Source organism: Manis pentadactyla, chromosome 2 (assembly GCF_030020395.1).
Source record: "Manis pentadactyla isolate mManPen7 chromosome 2, mManPen7.hap1, whole genome shotgun sequence".
Lineage (NCBI taxonomy): Eukaryota > Metazoa > Chordata > Mammalia > Pholidota > Manidae > Manis > Manis pentadactyla.
The window spans coordinates 560,092-578,407 of NC_080020.1; the positions used below are offsets into that span (position 1 = coordinate 560,092).

Consider the following 18,316-nt stretch of genomic DNA (forward strand, 5'->3'; position numbering starts at 1 on the left):
CGAGTTTTGGTCACTGTGTTAAACGTCCAGACGCACCTGCCCCACGGTGTGCCTTTTCCATAGTAGCTGTGTCAACATTAGGGCACCAGACTGGCTCTTGGCAAGACTTTCACTTCGTTGGTGCAAAATGCTTCTGTGAAAGGTGAAAATAGGAAGCCAGGGTGGTGGGTTACACTGGGCCTCACTCCCCCGCCCCCTACTGAGTGGCCTTAAGCTACTCATTTAACCACCAGCTGCATGCTTTGCAAGGTTGGTCTCATGCGGATAAGCGAGATAATTGAATTGAAAGGAGGTTAAGAATGTGAAGACCCTCAAAGATGGTGATGCTAGAATGATGCTGTCCCAGTCCCCTAAATGGACATAATACCAGCTCAGGAAGTGAATGGAGAGGGGTCCTGGCTGGACAGCGGCCCCCTTAAAGGCAGTTCTTGCCTTTGACTTCTGTGCCCTCACTCACCCCGAGATTCTTCTCAGAAGAGAAGGAAGCCAGCAGTCACCTAGTTCCTCCGTCCCGACAGAGGGGCTGGGGCATGGACTTGCCAGCCAGAGCCCCTCAGAGCCCATCACCCAGGCTGGTGCCAGAGGGATGCATGGCTTAGTTCCCTAGGTAATTGGCAAAATGTGAAGGAGCTCGTGAAAAGTAAGCCCTTTGCAGGGCCTGCTGCTACCACGGCCTGGATGTGGGTCTGAATCGCGTGTGTTGTTCTTCTCATTGATGCTAAGTGCCAAGGTGATGTTTCACACCACTTCACTGCTCTGACATTGCAGAAAGTAAAGCTGTCAGGTGGGCCCGTAGAAGCAAAAGAAGATTACACTAAGTTTAACACGGATCTGAAGACTGAGAAGGTATGTGTGACCAGGTGTTAGGGGCGCATGCTCCTGAATCTGGTGCAGACGCTGCATGAGGACGTCCAGGAATGGCTGCAGCTCAGCCGTGTGATTCTGCAGTTTAACCACCAAGAGTTATCACCTTGCCTTTCTGTGGCTTCCTAAGTGATTCAAAATTGTGCATGACAATGAAAATGTAGAGCAAGGAAACTTTTTGTGAACCAAAGAAAGGCAATATCCTTGGCAAGAGTGTGATGGTGTGGGCTGGAGGGAGGGAGCCTGCACATGGAAATTTTGGTGAACCCCACTGCTTCCCCAAAATTATGTTGATGACAAAAATCATTAATGACCCTGCTATTCAGCAGTCACCCCAGGCAAATACTTCTGTGACATTTCTCACTAAATTTTATCTTATATATGCATTGTCAATACATACACAGCTTTTAAAATTGGCATTGTAATATATATACAGGTGGGAGTTTTGCCCTTTTCATTTAGCACTATTCTCTGAAAATGTTCACGTATCAATAAGCATTCTTTGAAAAATTATTAATGGTTTCATGATACTCAATTGTGTGTTATTTTATTTTACCATATGGAATATAATTTATTTAATCATTCCCCTAAGGACACATAGGTTATTTCTGCCTTTTTTTATTTTTTGTTTTAACAAAGTGATAAATATTTTTATTTATAGTCTGTATTTCTGATTATTTCATTAGACACAATTTAGAACAAAGAGTCAGGGCTTAGAAACCACAAGCTCTTCCCATGATTATTGAGATATATATATATGAAATGCTTTCTAAAAGTATAGAAATTCATACTTCCAGTCACTGTTGCTGATGTATATTCTCCTTACATTCTTGACATTATTTTTATTCTTGAAAACTTTTGCCTAACTAGACCTCATTTCTTTAGCTACAGAAGTTGTTTTTCCAAATGCTTATCACCCATTTGCATTTTTGCAAATTGTCAGTTCACACCTCTTGCCTGTTTTTATATTGGGGTGGTTTTCTTGTTGATTTGTAAGAGCTCATTTTAGATTAAGGTTATGAACACTTTCACATAGGGGGTTCACATACTTTTGTAATTTGTTTTTAGGCCTTTTCACTTGGTTTTTTAAGTTTTAAGTTCTTTGAGGATTAAATATAAGAACTGCCTTTATGATCTTTATGATTTTTATGATGCTTAGAAAAACTTTACCTATCCCCAAGTAAGTTAACTTCCAGTTAGATTTTTAACAACACGTAACTCCCAAGAGTTTAATGTTTTTTATAAATGTCATCATGACCCTGTGTGCCTGTTTATCTGAGCTCGGGTTGCCAGGAGATGGTCCAACCTGAGATGTGCTAACTAACTGGTTATGTCGACGCTTGCTGTAAGCCGGGATTCCCGTGTTCTCTCGCAGAGGCATCTGCACCCGCCTTTCTCACTGCCACTTGCTATCTACCGCCCACCGGGCAGCAGCAAGATAAGGGGCTGGGCCAGGGTGTCGGTTAAATGCAGGGGGTGACTTGCCTCAAAGAGACAGTTGTCGCCATCCAGGCAGAAAAAGTAAGCCTGTGAGTGACACGATGTGAGAATCAAGACCTGGGCATCTTTTCTTTGCCCTTGAGGGACATTCCATTTCTTGGATGCAGCAGTTTTGTCTCCTGCCTCTTTTAACATATTTTGTCTCTTAGGTCTGAATTCTGAATAGAAATCAGAACTTTTAAAAATAATCACTCCCTTATGAAGCCCATTAGCAGCAAATGCTTACTTGCTTTAATGAACTTTGGGACAGACACAGTCTTGCTTGATCTGCATCCATGATTTTAAGTGTTGCACTCATAACAAATTTTCTCTTCTTTTCCTTGACAGAAAAATAGCAAAATGACAGCAGCTCAGAAGGCTTTGGCCAAAGTTGACAAGAGGGGCATGAGAAGTATTGATTCTTTTTTTGGTGCAAAAAATAAAAAAATTGGAAAGATGTGAAATTTTGAAAATGAAATCTAGAAAACTTATTTGCCTTCTATGTGTACCTTTCTCATCCTTCCTCCACAGCACTGGACTTCCTGACCCTGCAGGAACCCTGCCGGGTCGGGGGTGGAACAGGGCAATTTTCAGATTCACTTGAGTATTTCTAGCATTTGTTTTTTGTTCCTGAACAAACCATGGGTAAGTAACTTTGTGACTTCATGGCTTGTGGCCTCTGGAATCTTGTTTGACATAATGAAAGATAACCAAGTGCCTACAATTAACCTCAGCCTCACAACTTCCTCAGTAAACTGACATGACAATATTAGAGTGTGTGCCTATTGTGCTGCTTGGCCACACGGTGGCTACAAAAATACAGTTTTTTAATACACTAAGAGAAATCAGAGGAAACTATCAGATGAGCTGCCACTTTTTAAAAACCTGTGGTTTCTGGTAAATCTTTTAAAGCTATTTAGAAAATAGAGAAAAACATAAAACAAGAATTATGATCTCCCAACTTTTCAATACCCAAAGATATTATGGTGCATTTTCTTATGAAGATAATTTTTTAAAGGATCTAGAGTAGTAACTTTATGACCTTTTTCTTGACAATATTATTTTGCAAGTGTTTTCCTAGGCAACTGAAGTATTCTTTATGCTTTTATGACAATGACTTTTAATTGTTTGGATATTTGGCTATTTAATGACCATGACACTTCACTTCAAACCTTCCAGTGGCCGCTCTAAGGATGGAGCCCCGCAGCCTGCGCCCCTGCCGTTGCAGACCCCCGGGTGTCCCCACATGCTCTGGTCCCCTGGTCTGTAGACCCGGAATGTTCTGCCAGCCCCTCCCTAGTGGCCGGAGCCCGGGACCCCGAGCGCCACCTTCCCTGTCTGCCCTGGGAAAGCCTCCAGAGGCTCCCCACCTTCCAGGCCAGGGCAGATGACTGCGCCTGGGTCTGGCATGGAGACGTGTCCACGTCCGTGGCTGTAGGGTGACTGTCTGTCCCCAGTCCTTCAGGAGGACAGAGGCACTTCACCTCAGCGTCTGGGCACGGCTGCCACCACCGGCCTCAGACCCAGGTTGACTGCTGATCAGTGTCTGGGGACTTGGCGGGCAAGCACTCCTTACACGCTGTGAGCAGAGGGGCCCACCGCACCTGAACTGTTTGTGCACAACTTGTAGTTTAACAGCTTGCCGTCTGGGGCTCTGGGAACTTAGGGTATTCTAGGCAGAGGCTGCCGCCATGACCAGAACCCAGTAAACACCGCAGGCCCGAGTCCAGTGTCGCACAGCGCCGCTGCTGGGGTGCATGCTGGGCGCCTGTGCAGGGACAGCGTGTAAGGAAGCCTGCGCGTGATTTCTCCAGACCCCACTTGCATCTTTTCCCCTATGATTCTGTATGGCTGCAATAAATCCTAGCTGTGAATACGATACGCCAACCCCCCTGAGTCCTGACGGCAAGCATCCAAACATGGGAGTGGACCCAGGACCTGGCCAGGATTTGACATTTAACAAGTGGCTTAGTACCTGTTTTTTGAAATGAAAATGAAAATGGCCTCAGAAGGCTAGAGCTAAATCTACCCTGTGAAAATTCTCAAGAGATTAAGAAACATTATAACTTATCGATTATAGCCCAATGACCCAAATAAAAAATGTACAGATTTCCAAAAAAAATGATTCAGGAAATTCAACACAGTCAAACCCATGAGGATGTTTTTGTCACACAGATGAGCTTTCTGTGTCTGGATGTGGGGTCCTGGGAGTGATGGGGTGGGCCAGCCTTCTCTGTGCCACACATGGCTTCCCGGGCCTTACCGTCCTGTCACTCCCACCGCGTGCTCACAGCGTCCACCGGTTCAGCCACTGAGAGTGACGCTCGGCCCAGGAGCAGTGATGCATCTCAGCTTTGCTGCACCCATGCGGTCATCTGCAAACATAAAATAGTGGTGCGGGGCCTCAGCCCTAGAGGATTCAGCCCCAGTCAGAGCCGGTGTGAGGTGTCTGGGCACCTGGACTGCAGTGCACAGCCCCACTGCCCTGTGCTCCCCCTACCCCCCAACCGCCCCCACCAATGATCATATTTCACAGGGTCCAGGCTTCCCCTTGAGGCCAGTTGTTTCTTATTTTTGAAAGACTTCTTAAAATTTCTGTGCTCTGGTTTCCTGCAGCCAGTAGGCAGGCACACTGGTAAGAGGAACAAATAACACCTTTTATCTCAAAAGCACAAGAAGGCAGGAGTGGCTAGGCCAGCAGGTAGGAGAACTCAAAACAGTAAAGGTCGGGGCGGGCGCAGGATGGGTCGCTCTTAAGAACACCCTGAGTGTGGAACAAAGCATCTGTCCACGAGAATGTGGTCCTGAGCAACGACCGGAGACCACAGCCACCCCCCTCTTCACTTTGCATAGGAGAGGAAGGTGGCTAATTTGGTCTTCGATATTTGGTAAGAGTACATTATCCCTGAGGAGGATGCATGTGCTCCAGCAAATGTACACCCTCCATGTGCCACCTTGTGACCTCTCTCTGGGGAAGACAGCGGACCGGCCATTAGCTGGCAGCTTTCCTTAGAGGCACCCAGCGTGGCTGCCGAGGAACTCAGGGGCAGTGGGCAACCAGGTAAGGTGATCCAGATCTCGAGAGCCAGGCAGAGGGGTGTGGCTTTAAATGGGTGGAAATGGAGTCTCTCCAGCAGAACAGGAGAGCCATAAAAGGGGGGTACCAGGATTGCCTGCTATAGACTGGACAGCCCCTTGGAGAGGTGGGTCTGAGCAGGAACGGCCGGGATTTGGGCAGGTGTGACCTGAGGAGAGGCTCGGGGGACCAAGGGAATTAGCAGAGCAGGCACCTCCTGTGTGCCCCCCGCCCCGCTCAGAATGGGACCCCAGGAGGCGCAGTCTTGGCTCAGAGGGGCTCTTTGGGATATAATCTCACTTTTCTCTGCCTGGTGCTGTGGCCTCACGGTGGCAGTGGACGTTCCAAGATAAGCCATGCTTGGAACCTCTGCCCCAGGGAGACCACACAGGCTGCCTGGCGATCTATCCAGGTCCCTCCTGTCAGGCAGGCCCGGGCAGGGCAGAGGTGAAGCCCGGAGACCTCAGTTTCCAAAAAAGCCCTTCAAGCCAGCTTTCCATTGTCCAGGCCCCCCCAGAGCCAGCGAGCCACTAAATGGGCACCAATCACTTTGCTGTGCATTTATCTTCCCGTGAATGCTTTCAACAGCGTTTTCATTTCCAAAGAATAAAGACTTGTAAAAAAGGGTGCGTAGGAGTTACGGTTGCAGGAAACTGGCTCCCAATTCTCTCTGCTGAGAGGTTTATAAGGCCACGAAAGTTCATAAGGTAAAGAGAATTTCAAAGGAAATATATTTTTTAGAAAATGAATTTTTGACCTTTTTTTTTCGTTTAAACATGAGGGCTAAATGCATTGATTTTGTTAGGGAACAATGAAAAATGGTCAAAATGCAGTATGCTATTTTTTAAAATGTGAACAAAAGCACCAGTGGGTTTTTATTTCTTTTGTCTTGTTTTTAAGAAATGATCCGGGGTAAAAGACGCCTTTGGAGCTTCAGAGATAATTTGGTCTATTTTTTAAATGGATTTGCCTGAAATTATTCTATGAAGGTCTTAGTAAAGGATCCCCTGTGGTTCAGGGTGTGGTTGTGGAGGCCCCACAGAGCGGTGGCAGGTGGTCACCTCAGCACGGGATTTGCTCACAAGGGCTCCAGTTACATGGGCTGCATTCCAGATTATAGTATATGATGAGCATAGGATGCATGGTCTTTCAGTAGCTGTCATGGAGATGAAAAGGAAGGCCAGGGAGCAGAGGGCCGGGGGGACGGGAAGCGTTACCACGGCCTGTGCATTTCAGGCAGGACAGGCCTGCACACCTATGAAAACTGCTCTGAAACATGAGGCTTCTGGGCCAGGATTTCAGTTCTGGCTTTGCTACCCCGAGTAAGTTATCTGACTTCTTAGAACCTCATTTTCCATGACTAAAATGGAGCTAATAAAACGCCTGCTCCCAGGAATAGTAATGCACACAGAGCTCCTAGCACAGAGCCTTGCAAACAGTCATTGAAATTCGAAAGGTTAAATCTATGTACTTTTGTGGTTTGAAGACAAAGGTGGAAATCTGTGATTCTCCGAAGTTGTGGGAAACAAAAAAAATAAAATGTCCACTTTCAGCAAAACCAAGAGGGAGTTAAAACCACAAACAACAAAATGGAAGGGCTGCAAAAAAGGGGGGGAGCCTAGAGGAGGAGGAAGAGGAGAGTCCATGACTGCAGAAGTCAGAATGAGTCAGTGAACTACACTTTGTAAAAGGGGAGAGAGGAGGTGAGGAGCAGCATCTAAGGGCCATGCCTCCTACAGAGGGAACAGTGCAGAAGTAAGGGCAGCGAGAACTCTCCTGGACCCAATTCAGCTGTGAAAAGTCAGAGGTGACGGGGTTAAAAACAAAAATCACACACTGGCAGGGGATGTCCTATTGGCAAATGACAAAAGAAGAGATGCTTTTTGCAAAGCCCTGTAGCAGCCTGTCTGTACTGACCACAGAGGATACATCTGAAATCCATGCATGAAACTGATTCATAAAGAAAATTCACACTAGGCTGAGATGTGGCTCTGCAAATATTTGGTCCAGGAAAACTCACCTGCCTTAAAGGTGAGACATCAGAAGGAACCCACCTAAGTCATTTCAGAAGTTCAAAAAATAAAACAAGAAAAAGATCAGAAAAAGTAAATGGCAGGTAAAATGTTGCCAAAGAGCAGATGAAAGTAATAAAAAGTACTTTACTACCAATGTAAGACATGAAATGAAGCAGTTACCCCTACCATGCCTGGGCACAATGCACAGTTACAGGACTCCATGGGCAGTGAAAGCAAGACAGGAGATGACATTTGAACTGGTGAGATCCAGGGAGAAAAAAGCAAATCATCACAGAAAAAAGGATGAGTTGGAAGGGAACATAGACCATAATAAGCACAGTAAGGACCTTAGAGAATCGAATGAGAAACCAAGAAAAATGAAATGGATATGGGCATAGGAAAAATGTATTAAACAAGACAGAGAAAGTGAACATAACTATACAAAAGCCTGGTAATAATTGTACCATTTTTTAAAACTTTCAAAAATGCTGTTGCAGAACTACAAATCAAAACATTACCAAGTAGTCTCAAGGAACTCATTAAGGGGGCACTGCAACATGACAAAGTGGGATTATTAAATGTAAAGATGGTTCCATTTTGGGAAGTCGATTTATATGAATTCACCATATTAATGATCAAAGAAAAATATGAATTTCTCTTTATATGCTTAAAAGATGATTAGTAAAATTCAACTTCCATCATTCATCTAAAAAAACTCGATGAAATAGGAACAGATGTGTACTTCCCTAACATAAACCAAATTGAAAGTCAGCATTTGTTTAAAGGAGAAATAACAACAGCATGCTACTAAAGTTAGGAATAAGACAGATGTTATGAACAGAAAAGAGAAATTAGACATACATAAAGTCTTTAAAAGAAGTAAAATTATCATTTGTATACTTGGATAACCCAAGAGAATCATCCGAAAAAGATTATGGAAATAAGAATTCAGAAAAGTGGCTTAGTATAAAACCAATATGTAGTTTTCAAAAGCTTTCATATACTTAAACAACCGGTTAGAAGACATAGCAGAAGAAAAGATCATTTTTACACAATAATAACAAAAAAGCTAAATTGACTCAGAATACACCTAAGAAATATTCCAGATCAATATGAAAAAAATCTCTAAATTGATCCTGAAAGACACAAGTGCAGTCTTTAAAAAACACAAAGTCATGCCATATTCTTGGGTAAAAGATGTATCATAAAGATATTGGCTCTTCCTATTTAAATCTCCCTACTTGTAATTCTGATTAATACACTACCAGGATATTTTTGTAACTCAAAAAGTTGACTTTAAAGTTCATATGAGAAAATAAATTAGGAAGAATATTCACAAGAACTTTTTAAAACAAGAATAATAAAGCATAGACTAGCCATATCACATACTAAAATATATTCTAAAGTTACAAAACTTAAGAGTGTGGTATTGAAGAGCAGACAGATAAAGAATCAGAGTACAAATACCACAGCTAGATCCAAATGCATACTAAAATTTAATATATGATAAAAGTAACATTTTACATCAGAAGCAAAAAACTTGATTCATTCAATAAATTATTTTAAGACAAGTAGCAATTTAGACAAAATAAAGGCAGGTGCATGCATCAGGATAAATTCCAAATGAATCAAAGGTTAAATGTAAAAGATTTAGGAGACCCCACCTACAGCAGCTACAAATGCAAAGCACAGAGGCTTACACCTGTGTGCTCGGCCCACTGGTTCTGACAGTGGAGACAGGCACAGCAGCTGGGAAGAAGGAAACAGCTCTTTCCTCCCCCCAGGCACCAGCTCCGCTCCCCTGCGACCCCTGACATCGCTCCAGGTGCTGAGTAGCTCAAGAGAGTAGAACTTCTGGGCACTAGAGGGCGCCACTTACAAATATGAAAAGTCAAAGGAACCTGGTTCAAACAAAAATCCCACAAACACCAGAAAGATGGCCAAGTGAAACTGAACTCATCAATCTTCCTGAAAGAGAGTTCAAAATAAGAATCATAAACATGCTCATGGAGGTTCAGAAAAATATTCAAGAACTCAGGGACGAATTTAGGACAGAGATTCAGTCATTAAGAAATTCCATATCTGAAATGAAACATACAATGGAGGGATTTAAAAGCAGATTAGATGTAGTAGAAGAGACGGTAAATGGAATAGAAATTAGAGACCAGGAATACAAAGAAGCTGAGGCACAGAGAGAAAAGAGGATCTCTAGGAGAGAACTGTGTGACCCATCCAAATGGAACAATATTCACATTATAGAGGAACCAGAAGAAGAAGAGGGAGAAAAAGGGACAAAGTGTCTTTGAGGAGGTAATTGCTGAAAACTTTCCACATCTGGGGGAGGAAATAGTCTCTCAGGCCATAGAGGTGCACAGATCTCCCAACACAAGGGACCCAAGGAAGACAACACCAAGACATATAAATAATTAAAATGGCTAAGATCAAGGATAAGCACAGACTTTTAAAAGCAGCAGGTAGAGGGAGGAAAAAGATCACATACAAAGGAAAAACTCATCAGGCTATCATCAGACTTTTCAACAGAAACCTTACAGGCCAGAAAGGAGTGGTATGATGTATTTAATGCAATGAAGCAGAAGGGCCTTGAACCAAGGATACTCTACCCAGCAAGATTATCATTTAAATTTGAAGGAGGGATTAAACAATTTCCAGATAAGCAAAAGCTGAGTGTATTTTCAAACCATCTCTACAGTGTATTTTTGAGGGACTGCTGTAAATGGAAGTGTTCCTAAGGCTAAATAGCTGTCACCAGAGAAAATAAAACCACAGTAAAGAAAGTAGAACAATTAATTACTAAGCATATGCAAAATCAAATCAACTACCCCCAAAGTCAGTCAAGGGATAGACAAAGAGTACAAAACATGATACCTAATATATAAAGAACAGAGGAGGAAGAAAAGAGGGGAAAACAAGAACCTTTAGATTGTGTTTGTAATAGCATATTGAGTTAAATTAGACTGTTAGAGAGTAAGGGAATTACCCTTGAACCTTTGGTAACCACGAATCTAAAGCCTGCAATGGCAATAAGTACATACCTACTGATAATCACCCTAAATGTAAATGGTCTGAATGCACCAATCAAAAGATATAAAGTCACTGAATGGATAAAAAAACAAGACCTGTCTATATGCTGCATACAAGAAACTCACTTCAAACCCAAAGACATATACAGACTAAAAGTGAAGGGATGGAAAAAAGATATTTCATGCAACTAATAGGGAGAAAAAAGCAGGAGTTGCAGTACTTGTACCAGACAAAATAGACTTCAAAACAAAGAAAGTAACAAGAGACAAAGAAGGACATTATATAATGATAAAGGGGTCAGTCCAACAACAGGATATAACCATTATAAATACCTGTGCACCCAACACAGAAGCACCTACATATGTGAAACAAATACTACCCGAATTAAAAGGGGAAATAGAATGCAATGCATTCATTTTAGGAGATTTCAACTCACCACTCGCTCCAAAGGACAGATCAACCAGACAGAAAATAAGTAAGGAGACAGAGACACTGAACAACACATTAGAACAGATGGACCTAATAGACTCGACAGAATAGTCCACCCAAAAGCAGCAGGATACACATTCTCCTCAAGTGCACATGGAACATTTTCAAGAACAGATCATATACTAGGCCACAAAAAGAGCCTCAGTAAATTCAAAAAAGATTGAAATTGTGCCAACCAGCTTCTCAGACCACAAAGGTATGAAACTAGAAATAAATTACGCAAAGAAAATGAAAAGCCCACAAACACATGGAGGCTTAACAACATGCTCCTAAATAATAAATGGATCAATAACCAAATGAAAACAGAGACCAAGCAATATATGGAGACAAATGACAACAATAATTCAACACCGCAAAATCTGTGGGATGCAGCAAAGGCTGTGCTAAGAGGGAATATATTGCAGTACAGGCCTACCTCAGGAAAGAAGAACAATCCAAAATGAACAGTCTAAACTTACAATTAATGAAACTAGAAAAAGAAGAACAAATGAGGCCCAAAGTTGGCAGAAGGAGGGACATGATAAAGAGCAGAGAAGAAATAAATAAAATTGAGAAGAATAAAACAATAGAAAGAATTAATGAAACAAAGAGCTGGTTCTTAGAGAAAATAAACAAAATAGATAAACCGCTAGCCAGACTTATCAAGAAAAAAAGAGAGTCTACACACATAAACAAAATCAGAAATGAGAAAGGAAAAATCATGACGGACACCTCAGAAATACAAAGAATTAGTAGAGAATACAATGAAAAATTATATGGTAACAAACTGGATAACCTAGAAGAAATGGACAACTTTCTAGAAAAATACAACCTTCCAAGACTGACCAAGGAAGAAACAGAAAATCTGAACAGACCAATTACAAGCAATGAAATTGAATTGGTAATCAAAAAACTACCTAAGAGGATCACGGGAAGATGGCGGCGTGAGTAGTTTAGTGGAAATCTCCTCCCCAAAACATATATATTTATGAAAATACAATAAATACAACTATTCCTAAAAGAGACACCAGTGGATGCAGTACAACAGCCAGGATACATCTACATCTGCGAGAACTCAGCATCACACCAAGGGGGTCCAGCCATGGCCAGGCGGGACCTGAACACTCCCCTACCCCAAAACCCAGCGGGAAGAAAGGAGTTGGAACGGGGAGGGAGTAAAAGCCCAGGACTGCTAAACAACCAGCTCTAGAAATCTGCACCCGGAACGCAGACATAAGGTGCACGGGGTGCTGGATATTAGAGAAACGGAAAAGCAAAACCTGTGGTAGGTCCCTGCAACCGGCGCCCCTGAGACAAAAGAAAAGCGAGTGCTTTCTGAAAGTCTTAAAGAGACAGGGACCCCATAGCTGGATGAAGTTGTCCCAGCAGCTGGGAATACCGGGGAAACTTAGGCGCCCTAAACGGAGGCAGTGCAGCTCTGAAGACCCTCACAGGGCTAGGCAGCCTGCCAGTCATTCCTCCAACTGGTGCGGACCCCGACACACAGGCCCAGTAGTAGGAGAGTGGGAGCGTGCACCAGGGGCGGAAGCGCTGGAAGGAACTGAGAGCAGATCTGTGCACTGCAGGAGAGGCTTGGGCTAGCTTGCAGCGGTGCGACCGAACAGCCCTGGCACAGCTCACGCGCACCGGTGGCAGTGAAGCCAGACCCAGTAGAAGCCTGCACAGAAAAGCCCCGCGCACACCGGCAGCGGAGCCAGAGGGAACAGGCGCGCTCCCAGGAGCCGACCAGAATCCCAGCCCAATGCACAGCCGCCCGGGCCAGACCCAAAGGCCGCTGATGCCACACAGCTGCCCGACAGGGTCGCCGCTAGCACAGAGGAGCGCACCTGGCGTGCCTGCCACTCCCTGCAGGGCTCCGCCCTGCTCTGACAGACACCCCGCCCACAGCAGCTTAGGAGATTAACCCGGTGGCTGCTCCAGGAGTGCAGGTAGCCGTCACAGGCAGCGGAGAAGGGCAAGGCATCCAGCAAGCAGGAAAGGACTTTCTTCTCCCAGCTGACACACCCACAACCTGCCTAGAGCCACTGCAATCACCAAGAAAAGGCAAAAAAAATCTGGTCCAGTCCAAGAGAGTTACACCTGAGAAAGGATCTGCAGAGGCAGACCTAACCAGTCTCCCTGAAAAAGAATTCAAAATAAAAATCATAAACATGCTGACAGAGCTGCAGAGAAATATGCAAGAGCTAAGGGATGAAGTCTGGAGGGAGATTACAGAAGTGAAACAAACTCTGGAAGGGTTTATAAGCAGAATGGATAGGATGCAAGAGGCCATTGATGGAATTGAAACCAGAGAACAGGAACGCATAGAAGCTGACATAGAGAGAGACAAAAGGATCTCCAGGAATGAAACAATATTAAGAGAACTGTGTGACCAATCCAAAAGGAACAATATCCGCATTATAGGGGTAACAGAGGAACAAGAGAGAGAAAAAGGGATAGAAAGTGTCTTTGAAGAAATAATTGCTGAGAACTTCCCCAAACTGGGGGAGGAAATAGTTGCTCAGACTACGGAGGCACACAGAACTCCCGAGAGACGGGATCCAAAGAGGTCAACACCAAGACACATAATAATTAAAATGGCAAAGATCAAGGACAGGGACAGAGTATTAAAGGCAGCGGGAGAGAGTGAAAAGGTCACCTACAAAGGAAAACCCATCAGGCTATCATCAGACTTCTCAACAGAAACCCTACAGGCCAGAAGAGAATGGCATGATATATTTAATGCAATGAAACAGAAGGGCCTTGAACCAAGGATACTGTATCCAGCACGATTATCATTTAAATATGAAGGAGGGATTAAACAATTCCCAGACAAGCAAAAGTTGAGGGAATTTGCCTCCCACAAACCACCTCTACAGGGTATCTTACAGGGACTGCTCTAGATGGGAGCACTCCTAATAAGAGCACAGAACAAACACCCAACATATGAAGAATGGAGGAGGAGGAAAAAGAAGGGAAAGAAATAATCATCAGACTGTGTTTTAACAGCTCAATAAGCGAGTGAGGTCAGACAGTAAGGTAGTAAACAAGCTAACCTTGAACCTTTGGTAACCATGAATCTAAAGCCTGCAATGGCAATAAGTACATATATTTCAATAATCACCCTAAATGTAAATGGACTGAATACACCAATCAAAAGACACAGAGTAATAGAATGGATAAAAAAGCAAGACCCATGTATATGCTGCTTACAAGACTCACCTCAAACCCAAAGACATGCACAGATTAAAAGTCAAGGGTTGGAGAAAGATATTTCATGCAAACAACAGAGAGAAAAAAGCAGGTGTTGCAATACTAGTATCAGACAAAATAGACTTCAAAATAAAGAAAGTAACAAGAGATAAAGAAGGACATTACATAATGATAAAGGGCTCAGTCCAACAAGAGGATATAACCATTATAAACATATATGCACCCAATACAGGAGCACCAATATATGTGAAACAAATACTAACAGAATTAAGGAGGAAATAGAATGCAATACATTCATTTTGGAAGACTTTAACACACCACTCACCCCCAAAGGACAGATCCACCAGACAGAAAATAGGTAAGGACACAGAGGCACTGAACAACATGCTAGAACAGATGGACCTAATAGACATCTATAGAACTCTACATACAAAAGCAACAGGATACACATTCTTCTCAAGTGCACATGGAACATTCTCCAGAATAGACCACATACTAGGCCACAAAAAGAACCTCAGTAAATTCCAAAAGATTGAAATCCTACCAGCCAACTTTTCAGAACACAAAGGTATAAAACTAGAAATCAATTCTACAAAGAAAGCAAAAAGGCTCACAAACACATGGAGGCTTAACAACACACTCCTAAATAATCAATGGATCAATGAACAAATTAAAATGGAGATCCAGCAATATATGGAAACAAATGACAACAACAACACTAAGCCCCAACTTCTGTGGGATGCAGAAAAAGCAGTCTTAAGAGGAAAGTATATAGCAATCCAGGCATATTTAAAGAAGGAAGAACAATCCCAAATGAATAGTCTAATGTCACAATTATTGAAACTGGAAAAAGAAGAACAAATGAGGCCTAAGGTCAGCAGACAGAGAGACATAATAAAGATCAGAAAAGAAATAAATAAAATTGAGAAGAATAAAACAATAGAAAAAATCAATGAAACCAAGAGCTGGTTCTTCAAGAAAATAAACAAAATAGATAAGCCTCTAGCCAGACTTATTAAGAGAAAAAGAGAGTCAACACACATCAACAGAATTAGAAATGAGAAAGGAAAAATCACGACGGACCCCACAGAAATACAGAGAATTATTAGAGACTACTATGAAAACCTATATGCTAACAAGCTGGGAAACCTAGGAGAAATGGACAACTTCCTAGAAAAATACAACCTTCCAAGACTGACCCAGAAAGAAACAGAATATCTAAACAGACCAATTACCAGCAACGAAATTGAATCGGTAACCAAAAAACTACCCAAGAAAAAAAAACCCAGGCCAGATGGATTTATCTCGGAATTTTATCAGACATACAGAGAAGACATAACACCCATTCTCCTTAAAGTTTTCAAAAAAATAGAAGAGGAGGGGATACTCCCAAACTCATTCTATGAAGCCAACATCACCCTAATACCAAAACCAGGCAAAGACCCCACCAAAAAAGAAAACTACAGACCAATATCCCTGATGAAGGTAGATGCAAAAATACTCAACAAAATATTAGCAAACCGAATTCAAAAATACATCAAGAGGATCATACACCATGACCAAGTGGGATTCATCCCAGGGATGCAAGGATGGTACAACATTCGAAAATCCATCAACATCATCCACCACATCAACAAAAAGAAGGACAAAAACCACATGATCATCTCCATAGATGCTGAAAAAGCATTTGACAAAATTCAACATCCATTCATGATAAAAACTCTCAACAAAATGGGCATAGAGGGCAAGTACCTCAACATAATAAAGGCCATATATCATAAACCCACAGCCAACATTATACTGAACAGTGAGAAGCTGAAAGCTTTTCCTCTGAGATCAGGAACTAGACAGGGATGCCCACTCTCCCCACTGTTATTTAACATAGTACTGGAGGTCCTAGCCACAGCAATCAGACAAAACAAAGAAATACAAGGAATCCAGATTGGTAAAGAAGAAGTCAAATTGTCACTATTTGCAGATGACATGATATTGTGCATAAAAAACCCTAAAGACTCCACTGCAAAACTACTAGAACTAATATCAGAATTCAGCAAAGTTGCAGGATACAAAATTAACACACAGAAATCTGTAGCTTTCCTATACACTAACAATGAACTAATAGAAAGAGAAATCAGGAAAACAATTCCATTCACAATAGCATCAAAAAGAATAAAATACCTAGGAACAAGCCTAACCAAGGAAGTGAAAGACCTATACCCTGAAAACTACAAGACACTCCTAAGAGAAATTAAAGAGGTCACTAACAAATGGAAACTCATCCCATGGTCCTGGTTAGGAAGAATTAATATTGTCAAAATGGCCATCCTGCCCAAAACAATATACAGATTCAATGCAATCCCTATCAAATTACCAACAGCATTCTTCAATGAACTGGAACAAATAGTTCAAAAATTCATATGGAACCGTCAAAGATCCCAAATAGCTAATGCAATCCTGAGAAGGAAGAATAAAGTGGGGGGGATCTCACTCCCCAACTTCAAGCTGTACTACAAGGCCACAGTAATCAAGACAATGTGGTACTGGCACAAGAACAGAGCCACAGACCAGTGGAACAGAATAGAGACTCCAGACATTAACCCAAACATATATGGCCAATTAATATTTGATAAAGGAGCCATGGACATACAATGGGGAAATGACAGCCTCTTCAACAGGTGGTGCTGGCAAAACTGGACAGCTACATGTAAGAGAATGAAACTGGATCACTGTCTAACCCCACACACAAAAGTAAACTCCAAATGGATCAAAGACCTGAATGTAAGTCATGAAACCATAAAACTCTTAGAAAAAAACATAGGCAAAAATCTCATGGACATAAACATGAGTGACTTCTTCATGAACATATCTCCCCGGGCAAGGGAAACAAAGGCAAAAATGAACAAGTGGGACTATATCAAGCTGAAAAGCTTCTGTACAGCAAAGGACACCATCAATAGAACAAAAGGGTACCCTGCAGTATGGGAGAATATATTCATAAATGGCAGATCCGATAAAGGATTGACATCCAAAATATATAAAGAGCTCACACACCTCAACAAACAAAAAGCAAATAATCCAATTAAAGAATGGGCAGAGGAGCTGAATAGACAGCTCTCTAAAGAAGAAATCCAGATGGCCAACAGGCACATGAAAAGATGCTCCACATCACTAATCATCAGAGAAATGCAAATTAAAACCACAATGAGATATCACCTCACACCAGTAAGGATCACCATCATTGAAAAGACAAACAACAACAAACGTTGGTGAGGTTGTGGAGAAAGGGGAACCCTCCTACACTGCTGGTGGGAATGTAAATTAGTTCAACCATTGTGGAAAGCAGTATGGAGGTTCCTCAGAATGCTCAAAATAGAAATACCATTTGACCCAGGAATTCCACTCTGAGGAATTTGCCCTAAGAATGCAGCACTCCAGTTTGAAAAAGAATGCACCCCTATGTTTATCGCTGCACTGTTTACAATAGCCAAGATATGGAAGCAACCTAAATGTCCATCAGTAGATGAATGGATAAAGAAGAGGTGGTACATATACACAATGGAATATTATGCAACCATAAGAAAAAAAATAGATCCTACCATTCGCAACAACATGGATGGAGCTGGAGGGTATTATGCTCAATGAAATAAGCCAAGTGGAGAAGGACAAGTACCAAATGGTTTCACTCATATGTGGAGCATAAGAACAAAGGAAAACTGAAGGAACAAAACAGCAGCAGAATCACAGAACCCAAGAATGGACTAATAGTTACCAAAGGGAAAGGGACTGGGGAGGATGGGTGGGAAGGGATAAGGGGAGTGGAAAAAGAAAGGGGGCATTACAATTAGCATGTATAGTGTAGGGGGACACGGGGAGCACTGTGCAACACAGAGAAGACAAGTAGTGATTTTACTACAGCATCTTACTACACAGATGGACAGTGACTGTGAAGGGGTATGTGGGGGGGACTTGGTGAAGGGGGGAACTTAGTAAACACAATGTTCTTTCTGTAATTGTAGATTAATGATACCAAAATTTTAAAAAACCATCTAAGAACAAAACTCCTGGACCACATGGTTTCACTGCAGAATTTTATCAAACATTTAGTAAAGACCTAATACCCATCCTCCTTAAAGTTTTCCAGAAAGTAGAAGAGGAGGGA

The 18,316-nt window shown here is 42.3% G+C and overlaps 1 protein-coding gene and 1 long non-coding RNA gene across 3 annotated transcripts in view; one reads left to right on the forward strand and one right to left on the reverse strand.

Annotated features, from left to right (window-relative positions):
* Positions 1–2,834, forward strand: part of RNASEH2B (ribonuclease H2 subunit B) — a 40,952-nt gene extending 38,118 nt beyond the window's left edge. The window contains exons 10-11 of the mRNA XM_036904839.2: positions 769–846; positions 2,692–2,834. Of these exons, the coding sequence (XP_036760734.2) occupies positions 769–846; positions 2,692–2,805 (192 nt within the window). The 3' untranslated portion in view covers positions 2,806–2,834. The remainder of the gene's footprint in view (positions 1–768; positions 847–2,691) is intronic.
* Positions 1–18,316, reverse strand: part of LOC118922281 (uncharacterized) — a 35,215-nt gene that overhangs the window by 10,940 nt on the left and 5,959 nt on the right. The window contains exons 3-4 of one of the 2 annotated variants that reach the window (XR_005028683.2): positions 4,607–4,718; positions 17–133 (exon numbers count right to left, since the gene is read on the reverse strand). This is a non-coding gene — a long non-coding RNA (uncharacterized LOC118922281). Of the gene's footprint in view, positions 1–16; positions 134–4,606; positions 4,719–18,316 lie in introns of those variants that run through there. The other variant, XR_005028682.2, reaches the window with a different exon arrangement.